The following is a 10933-nucleotide window of genomic DNA, read 5'->3' as shown; positions in this document are numbered from 1 at the left end:
GTGATTCTAGTGATCCTAAAATGAAAATATATCGTTCTCTGCGCCGCCACCGCCGCCACGAAGGACAAAATGATCTGCGCGCTAGCAGTGGCAAAAATGGCCTCAGCGCACACCTCTACAAACAGCACAACCGGCGCAGGGCTCGAACCAGGATCCCCTCCCAGTCTCTGCGTGGAATGCCATCACGGTAGTTTCTAAGCCGCGGGAGCTCTCTGAAGAGGAGGATCCTGTAGCATCTACCGACGAGGACGAACCGGCGACGTCAGGCACGCTTCTGTCTTTTGCTGCGAGTTCGGTTTTCTGTCTGGAACAGCTTCTTTTCATCCTGAAACGGTTTCTTGCTTCATTAGTATGTGGTTCACTACACACCCTTATGTAACTGAGTGGAAACCAAAACCGAGAGCCTCAGCTTCCATCAATTGATCCGAAGCACGTGGCCCTCTGACGTAGAATGAGCGCTGTCCTACCTGTGCCCCTGATCGGTGCGGTTTCGGCTCGTTTGCATAGCAAAACTAGGCGATGGTCAACGCACGTGCTCGTTTCAGGATTTTCTAAAAATAGAATGGCTCTCAACGAGGATTGTCTTCCGTTCTGCTATTTCGCTTTCGTCCAAAATTGGCCTTATAAGTGAACTAAAAAAAAGAAAAAAAAATGGGAGTGGATTTACACGTAAGGTGAGCCATCCTATTGTGTATATAAAAAAGAAACTACATCTACGCTGTGGACTTCGGTTGGAGTGAGTGTTGTTCTCAAGACATAGATTTTGGTCGTCGTGCACAAGTGAAATCAATCGTGAAAGCGAGGCTGTGTGATGCATCGAAAGCGTCGCATACCCTGTATGCAGGTGCATTTATGAGAAACCTCCAGGAATGCAACCACGGGCTTTCTCTTAATAATAAGAATAGCTGGCACGGTGTGGCGTTCTTATTTTGATTTGTGGGCTGCTTCGCGACTCCCCGCACAACATGTCGCGGCTCACCTAGGGTTCGCAACCCACAGTTTGTGAACCTCTAGCATACTGAAAAGCGCCATAAGCCAACTTAGGAGAGCAGTGTATCCAAAGACTTCAACCCTTTTAGGCGGGGTATTGCTTAAGCTGATAACAGTCGGTTGGCGTATGGTTGGCGCCAGCGTTTGAGAGGTCGAATACGATGAAATGCATGGGAAATAGTGACTTGGGAATGAAATGTGACTTGAGATGTGTTAGTGGTTTAGCGGGCCCTGGACAACGACGAAGGTGACCACGCGCCTGGATTACCGGCCTCAGTTCCACTCGACCTTCCTCTCGACTTTTATCTACACCGAGCTGGGGTCTCCAATTCGCCGGCGTGCTCGCACTGTGGTCAGGACGATACTGTGGACAAGACTACCTGGTTTGCGTCGGTCGTGATGTTGCCCACATACGTGAGGCCGACAACGGAAAGCCAGTTCATCATCACCACCGACTACCTGGTACGCCCTCTGGCCAGAGCAGGTGCCCCCCTCTGCTTGGCCTCCATCCTATCATTTGGGGCTTCTCACTTGGGGAGGTGGAGCTTAGCTGTAGCGTCTAATGTGGCTGCTTTTCTCACTCTACCTGATCGTTTATATTTTTGTGCGATACTGGCTGCCGCACACTCAGCTTGCCATCACGCCCTCCGCGCTAGGGTAGACAGTAGGATCAGTTCGTTTTAGGTAGGATTCGTTAGGGTACTGGTCTGAGCGCGTTCCGCGTGTTACATCACGACTAGCCGTGGCCAATCACCCTTAGTGGCTAACGGCCATTGCTCTGAGGTAGAAGCAGAAGTAGTTGCACTGGCGCGGCCATCGAGACAGGCCACCGTCATCGCCTCACCGTGGCATATCATCATCGCCGGTCGGGACTGATGTTGAGGGACATTACCTCCTCTACATTTGGTAACCCGAACGAAGAACATCATGTTCAGCGCAATTCGGCCCTTCACTTCGGCCCTTCTTTTTGACACGATCACCGTGCACTTCCCAGGAAAGCTATCCCTGGAAGTCACCGCCATTACTCAACCCACATCGACCACATCATAACGCGCTTCGCCTCTCGCCCGACACGCCGACCGCTTCCATCCACGCTACCGATCCGACCAACCACGCAACGACCCGACCGCTCACTGATCATCGCATCCGCCCACCGACCATAATCGCTTCACGTACTAAAGTACTTGTCGTTGTTGGGAATGAAATGACTGGACTACAGTTAGCAGCTGCGGTGAGCGGACGGAAATAGACCTTCGAGAAGCAATGGTGCCAGGCTCGTGCGTAGATGACACCACCATATGACGCCTGATGTCTTAAAATTTAAAATTATTGTAATCATACTTCCGTGCCACAAAAATAATACTTTGGAAGAGTAGAGTGCGAGACGCGCACGAGTTGCAGTGGCATAAATTGGTAGGAAGATATGAGTTTTAGAGCGCAGTGGGGGGTACTTCGAGCAACCTTTTTTTGTTGTTGTTGTTACGGAAATGAGGGAGTGTGCATGTTTCCCTATCTAAAAAAGTTTTGGCCATGTTGCGCCCATTATTGTCGCTTCTTCCAACGAGACGCTATACGCACCTACACTCTTAAAGCTTAACCACATAGCACGCTGAAGGCGAACCTTTGACATTTCTGGACACCATCGGACTTCGATCGTTATCATGCAGGGGCTCATTATTTAATTCCCCACATTTCGACCGGCAATAGGGTAGAGTGTCGCCTCCTGCGATGAACCTCCCCACTCTCCATCTCAAAATAAAGTTGTTGTTGTTTGTTGATAGGCGAACCACTGTACAAAGCGATATCTCTATCTCTGTTGATTTGTGGAAAGCGCGGGTGTACGCCTTTTTGGGACAATTAACGTTTCTGTCGGTCACAAAAAGGCGTACGCCTCCCGTTTTCAACAAATCAGGGGAGAGAACGATGTCACTCGTGATGATGGTTGGCGAAGGAGCATGTTATGTGGTGAAGTACATTTTTAAGCGTGTACAAGACGGCAGAGTGCGGAGTAATCGGAAGAACACGAATGAAACATCAACAGAAACACGTCAAGTAAAGAGCGTTAAACATATTTCATTTCACGTAAAGGGCAGTCAACAAGCGATGGTCCATGGTATCACAATATTCACTACTCCGCAGTACATCTAGCGCCTTCTCTGACTCGACGGGTATGGGCCAGCGAAATGCTGTTGCACGTAGACGGGCTCGTAGTCACCCCGCTGAACGGAGAAAGTGGGTCCACCAACTCTTACTGGAAGGAACCTTGTCCTCGTATGCACCCTCTGGGCGGCTGGACCCGAAGGAAGCTTAGGAGCGGTGGAACGGAAGACAACGTCAGCAGGGGAGTCGTCCGCTGTGCCGTGCTCGTTGGTGTCGACTGTTGCCCTGAAACCGCCTTCATCTGCAACGTAGCTTACGCGCCGCCTGGAACCTTCACCGGTGCTCAGGGTGTAATACCCCGTTACTCTGCCACGGCCGTCGCCGCTTTCACTTCGGCTGCTGGAACCGTCGTGCCCGATGGCGTCGTAGGAGAAGCTGTATGGCTGGATGAGGTCGACCACCTGCGGGGATGCGCGGTCCACCGGGCGTGGATAGACGGTCTGCACCTGGAACCGAGAAAGAAGTGCGTCCAGATCAAGGTTCTTTTAACGCGAGGAGGACTGTCGCGTTAGAAGGGCTGGATTAATTCCACGCTCCATCAAGGATTGCTCTCCACGAAGCGCTATTTCTAGTTAGTTGCAACGTAATGAACAAATCAGTGAAATTACTTTCAAGTACACATTCGCGGGAGGCCTTTTTGGAGTGATAGCCGAGCGAAACGCGTCGGTAATAGGTAAGCAAATTCTTACCCGCGCACGCTGCTCACCCGCTGATCAAGGACACTAGTCCGCGGTAATTAGGATGGCGTTGGACTCCAGCAAGACAATGCAGTTGTTCAGGATGATACTCTGAGCGGGACTGTGCTGGCAGCACTTTATCGCCCCTATAGTCACGCTGGAGATATTGCTGCTACAAGGGTTTGAGAACCACACCGGCCGCAGATCATGAACTGTTACATCATCCATATCTCCGGTAGACACTGCAACTTACGAGCGTCTGACGTGCCGATGTAGAGGTTGACTCCCGCAACCATTGCGGTATGTCCCTTGCTATAACACAGGAACGCCTCCGCGGCGTTCTTTTCAGATTCAAGGTTGCCAGACCTCGCATGGATAGATTAGCGGTACCTAGCAGGAAACTTCGATCAACTCCAAGACACCACGATGCCTCGCATGCACCGATGCCACATGCACCGATGCCACATCCACCGATGCCACATCCACCGATGTGCCACAAATCTACGCACCATATGACTATAGCCGCCCATTCCTTCCATCTGCAACCTCGCCGTTTGCCGCCGCTTTGTAATCCGCAAACCCGAGTTCTGCATTGCGAGACAATACTGTAGGGGTTGAACTTAAGTGTTCTGAAGGCTAAAGAAAAATCCTCCGGAGCGACTCGTATCCATGCTGTGACTGTCAACTTTTGAATGACGACGTGTTCTGGATAGTCAACATGCACACGCAAAAACAACGAGAAATATCTGATGATCATGACGGCATGGAGTGTTTTAGCGCTGCAAGCGCACGCGACGCTTTACGCTCTGCGCACTACAACAGCACAGTACACTCATGACCAACATGCACTAAAAATGATGTCCTATCTTTTGACTGCTGAAAACGGGAGGCGTACGCTTACTCTGTAACATTTGACAGGTACATAAAGTCGGTTGGAAAAATAGTTTGTACTCCCCTGTCGTAAGGAAATAGGAGACAGAGCGACATCAACCTGAGTGCTGGTTTTCACACTGAGGGGGCCAACTAGCACGAATATGAGCTTTAGTGTTTGAACAAACTGCGCAATGACTGGTGGCGCCGTCAATATTGTGAACTCTAATTTAGGAATTACAATTAACCGAACTACACTATTGAGTAGACATTGAGCAAACGAAAGCATTGCGTCATCTATTGATCGCCTAGTTTTCAGTGGATGAATAATACGCGAGAGAAAAAGTAGTTGCTGAGGAGATTAAAGGGGTTTGCGACACTTCGTCTCAAGTTATCCCAGATGATCGTAAAGACGGTTGTGTGCATCGATGTGAACCTGGAGTGAAGGTTTTACAGCAACGGGGCCGCCAGCAGACATGGCATAGATAACCGGCACCGCGAATTCCAAAACTCATCCCTCACATCACAGCTCGCGTCTCCGCCAGTGATCCAGCGATATAGAGGCCACGTGCTCACGACATCCAATGGGAACGGTCGCGTCCCGGCGAGGTGTGAAATTCTCACACGAAAAAACAAAAATATCGTAGCCAATTAGATGTGCACATTACAGTGCACAGGACCTTTCCGTGAGCTTTGTGTGTGTGCGTTCCTTTCCTTTTGGTTTTGTATATGTCGGCCAATTTGCCGCTCTTTTTCGTAGGCAGACCGCCCTTATGTAAACGTCACATTACGTCGTTTTTGCATGTTACGTGTTCTTTGTCTCTCACCACGCAGTTCACTGCTCCGTACTTAGTGACACAGCAGGAGGAGAACATAGCGCAAAGAAGCAGACACCACACAGTAACGGGTCCCTACTAAATATATCTCAACTTGCGTCATGTAACTTCCAGTAGCGTATAGTTATAAGCAAGCTTTACAAGAGGGAGATATTTTCGCCTTTGTTTTCCCTACAGCGTTATAGGTATAGGTCTCACACGACCATACGCAAACCAACGTTGCTTCATTTTGTGTCGCTACAGCGAGTCCGCCATTCCAAGCCTAACCATATAGCTAAAATGTGCAGTTCATTCGCTAAAATTACTTCAGTGAATATCGAAAACACGCGAAGCTGGTGTGTTGCTCATTGCGTGTTGCTTGATGCCCGTCTTTGAGACACGGTCATTCTCGGGCCTCGCAGATGTAAGCTTTCATTTTGCAATCTGGGTTTTGGTATTGTGGATTTCGAGATCTGGGATTTTGAACGCTGGGATATGAAGGCAGAACCACGTTCATCATAGCGGAAAGTAGTGTATTTCTATTAGCGGAGGGCATTGTGTTGCAAAAATGTCACACTGAGTCGTTCTCCGAAATAGGACGGCAACTCTTCGAACTTCAAACTCCGGATCGCGAAACGCAAGGTGCGGCTTCTTTCATCATTTGTAAGATCAATACAGTTTCGATGTGTCACAATTATTATAAAACGAGTTGCGCCACCCACGCCACCCACTGTAACATCAATTTTTTTGAACTAACTGTACTAAGTTCAATAACTAAAGGACAAAGAACTAAACTACATGTTACGTAGCAGATAACCCGAAAATAACTGTAATGTAACTTGGCTCTCATTAATTCATCATTAATCCTTTAACATTTTTTAAACCATTAGCATCGTTAGTAACTTGGTTACATATTCTACATAGTAACTACTCGTAACGAGTTTGTAATTTCCTCATCTCCGCTTGCATATAAACACTTACAACGCCAGGTCTTCGATATGGGTAGTCAGCCCTGTATCCCTGTTGTGCATAAGGATCATTGAAGGTCGTGAACTGGCTGTGGGCCCAGTGCACCAGGCACGCACAAAAGACTGCAACCTAGAAAAAATAGAAAAAATGAAAGTCACCCGTGAGAAAAAAGAAAACGGAAAAACATCACACCTTCCTTCGTTCGAACTACAAAATCCCGCGCTTAATAGGAATGTCCAGAATCGCGTTTCGGTTGTTGCGATTCTGGGCCGCTTCCATAGCAGTAGCGGATTCCTCCAAAGACAAATTCAATTCCTCGAACTTTGTTTGCAATCGTTGCCATCAATATTGCACTGGACAGTTCCAGACGGTTCCATACTGTATCGGTTAAATTTTTTGCCCCTTCTTCGCACAAGTCAATCGTGAGCCAATTACTATGGATATCGGATGCGGCTTAAAATCGTGATAGATATATCGTTCGGGCGGAATATGCTCGTTATAAGGTTTACATGCGTTTTCTTCATTGTAATGAAATAGCAAGGACGGATGTCGACGGAAAGCTTTGGTGAAATCACACATAATATCTTCTCCACATGTTTACGAAAATCGGCGGATACGCCACCTTGAAAGTTCTCTCCCACTTATCCTGCAGACGAACCTAACATGCAGACATAACTGTGGGCATCTGTGAGTAAGGAATACAAAACAGGGAATGTTGTCATATAGAGAAAAGTGGGTTATCAGTTATGTTTATTCTAAACAAGGCTATCTTAGCGTGGGTGTTTGGAAGGGAGCACGCCACTCATGAGACATCAAAGAAAGGAAAGTTATTTGCGCCGCAATTTGCTAGGTAAACAGGCACCCATCATGCAAGGTCATAGTCATCAAGTAAAGATCCCTTGTCAACTGTACTGCCAAGTGCCCCTGTCATCAAGCAGGAAACTATGGAGGTAGAGTGATTAGAGTTTGAAAAAGATTGACGAAAGATTCTTAAAAAAAATATTTCGAATTGCCAACTGCATAGGCCACGGACTGTGCATGAGTGGGAAATAATTATTCAGTGGGTGGCGTAATTATAGGTAGTACGAAGATATGGAGTGTTTTTTTTTTCTTTTCGTGTTAGCGCCACGAAGCAACTGTGACTATAGACCCGTATAGCGCCGTATAGCGCTGTATAGACGTGGACAGATGTAGATAGGACAGGGGGTTAGTGTGTGTCCTGGGCCGACTTCAGGGGAAACTGTGCCGACATTCGTCTGTAAAGTCTTCGGAAAACCCAAGGAAAACCTCAGACAACACAGCCGATGACAGGATTCGAACCCGTGTCACCTCCCAGACTTGGCGTGGAAAGTGATCATCGACATGGAGTGTGTATTTCCATAACGTATTGGCATCGGAGCGCCATGTATCGCCAATGTGTGTATTGTCATCAAGCAGGAGAGCTAATGTGTGTATTGTCATCAAGCAAGATAACTACCTATGGAGGTAGCCTCTTTTACACAAACTCTGTCTTACATACCAGATAACAACGCTCCAAAGGAAGAGCTAATGTGTGTATATATGTATTGGCATCATCGTGGAAGACCAGTCATATTGGCTGGCTCCCTTTAACGCAACAAACGCAAGAGCTAATGTGTGTCCTAGAGTTTTAAAGAATGATGGTCGAGTGATCACAGCGTTCGGATGCTGTACACACCGCCCTTGAATGAAAGACGAAGCACAAAGTTCCTGGTGCAGTAGCACAAACAACCTCGTTGTTGGCATTGCATCTATCTGGGGGCCATCGATTGTCACATGAAGGATCCAAGCAAATCCAATAACTTTCCCGAATTGAGCTTATCGTCACACGGGGGATTCCGGTACATGTTTACAATGCGCTGTTTCCTTTACTTTTCCTACATTCATAAGCATAAGACGTGGGCGTGTCGCGTGCGAGCCTTTGTATCCATCAATGAATACCGGATGTATTGTCTCGAATTCAATGCCTTGCCGCAACGGAAGGAATGGAAAGGACTGAGATTAGCGAGTTTTAGCGAATTGTTTTTCCTCAAACGGACGGGTTCGCGAATGACCAATGAGGAAGGGAAATGATTCAGAACGTAATCGTCTGATTGGTTTGTGGCAAAACCGTTTGCGAATCGATTGAGACAAACACAACTGGCTATCGTTAGAAACAATCTACATTAAAGCGAGTGATGCACAAAAGCTATCGTTCGAACGGAAGACACGAACATAAGTGACACATATACTCATTAATTGAAATGCAACGCCACGGCATGGGTTCATTGTATACAGCCCTTGTATTCTGGTGAATAAAAAGGCACGGGGCTCGTGGCACAAGCACTCGTTCTTCAAGCTCGTATTCTGGCTGGCGCGTTTGGTTTCATCCTGTCCTCGTCGCGAATAACCGTGTATTCACACGAGCGACACTCCCACAGAATCGGAAGATGCGAAAAGCGTCATATCTTTCTGTTGTCACGTGAGCGCGAGCGCTCAACGTCGTGTCTTCACGTACACTGCTAACCGTGGGGAATATCCTGCTACACGGCCGCAAGATATTTCGTAGCAGACGACAGAAAAACACGATGACTGCGTCGTCTGCTAAGTGTCGTCTGCTAAATGTACAGTACGCCACCCTCAATATTCCGCACCGTGTGAATGCTCACATAACACGGGGCGGAACTTCATCTCTGTAAGCAGTGCTTTTGCTTTTTCTTCCACTAGAATATTCCGTGAGGATGTCGCTCGTGTGAATACACGGTAAATGTCATATACATATAGCCCCTGCTGAGCATTGAAATGGAATGAAACTAATCGTGTCTCAAACATGCCAGCCAGAATATCAGCTGGAAGAACAAGAGCTCGTGCCACGACCCCCGTCCCTTTTGTTCACCAAGATACAAGGGCCGTACAATTAGCGTATGTATGTCGTGGCGCTGAAAAGTTCAGTTAATTAGTACGTCACAAATATGTTCCTGTGTTCGGGGATATGGATTTGGTTCGAGCTTTAATGTTGGAGTCATTGCATTCGTGCATACGCCCGTTATACAACAGCTTACATTCCGGACCTTTCGCTACACATATCCCCCACATCCGCAAACACAGAAGTTCACACAGAGGGTCGATGTTTGTTAAATTTACTGCCCATCTACGAAACGACTCGCGGGATTGGCTGGAAATTTTAGAAAGGGCAATTTTTTTTTGTGTGTGTGTCCCTGAACGTAATACAGCGGAACGTGAACCCGAAGAGTGTATATCAGTCCCAGCATCGAAAATAAATTTTGAGCGTAGAAGCGAGATAACAATTAATGTCGGAAAGAACGGAGGTGCAAAGTTAGTGCAAGTTAGGAAGGGCACATGAGTTGTCGGCAAATAGGTTGACATTTTCCGCAACCCGAACATTTTCAGTTACTTAACTGCAGTGTCGCAAAAGTCACTGAGTGTTATAGCTCAGATTTTACATTTTTGCGGAACTCAAAAGGCCAATCACAGTAGCGGCGATGCGCACACTCAATGATGAACCTACCTTGAGCATCTCCAAACGCTGTATGTTCACGAGAGGTACCAAACGAGAACTACACAAAGCCCAAACTGACGACGTACCCTTCCAACGAGTTCTCTCTTATATTCGCAACGCCCGAAAAAAATCCTTTTTTCCAACAGAAGAAGAAAAGGGGCGGACAGTCGAAGAAAATGAAAAGTGTTTTATTTTCATTATACAATTCTCGTAACCGCCCACTGACAAGTGAAGATGGTCGGACGCCCTCCTCCGCACCATTCGGATGCCGCCCTGTGCGGAGGCGACTGCACGGATGGAAGTTCACGCCAAGAGAATTGGCCTTGGATACTCGGTGCAGAGGTAGAGCAGTGGGTATGCCCAACTCAAGAATGGGAATGCAGACGAGCCCGTTTCCTCCAGGCTCTGAATTGTCGCTTCCGACGGACGCGAAAAAGTATAATGTCCTCTGACATTTATAAAAGAGGCGAAATAAATGAAAAGATAACGTTGTGGCGGATGAGGCAATTAAACGTACAAAGACGAACACAACACATGCCTCACAACGCCCAGTTGCATACTTCAATTGAATGATGGCAGTTGTAGAAGAAAGCACCAGCAGCGGGGTTCGAACCCACACTCTGTGATTGCCGGTAGCTAGCGTTGTGTAATTTATAGCATCAATGACAGGCAATCAGAGGGTGTGGGTTCGAATCCCACTGGTGGTGGTTTTTCTTCAACTGCCATCATTCAAATGGTTCCCATATCTGCGAATTACCGGTCGCTTCCTACTTTGAAAGTCTCGTGAGCTCTATGCAAAGGTAATGCACCGGCAAGAATGCTTCCTTTCAGATTACAGTGCAAAGCGACAGTGTGAGGGCTCAAACGAAGGTTAGAAAAGGCGTGCTTTCTTAGGTGAGGCTCTGAGTAAGTACGCAGAACACTTCAGTTAACTT

At 47.5% G+C, this 10933-nt stretch overlaps 1 protein-coding gene across 1 annotated transcript; it reads right to left on the bottom strand.

Moving 5' to 3' along the window:
• Positions 1-3043: 3043 nt before the first annotated feature.
• Positions 3044-10090, bottom strand: LOC135399493 (uncharacterized). Its single transcript, XM_064631251.1, has 3 exons — positions 10008-10090; positions 6494-6610; positions 3044-3596 (listed from the first exon to the last, which is right to left on the bottom strand). Exons 1-3 carry the CDS (start codon positions 10014-10016, stop codon positions 3135-3137), a joined length of 588 nt encoding a protein of 195 aa, XP_064487321.1. The 5' UTR covers positions 10017-10090; the 3' UTR covers positions 3044-3134.
• Between the last annotated feature and the right edge of the window lie 843 nt (positions 10091-10933).

This window comes from Ornithodoros turicata, chromosome 7 (assembly GCF_037126465.1).
Source record: "Ornithodoros turicata isolate Travis chromosome 7, ASM3712646v1, whole genome shotgun sequence".
Lineage (NCBI taxonomy): Eukaryota > Metazoa > Arthropoda > Arachnida > Ixodida > Argasidae > Ornithodoros > Ornithodoros turicata.
This window is presented reverse-complemented; position numbering and strand designations above follow the sequence as displayed.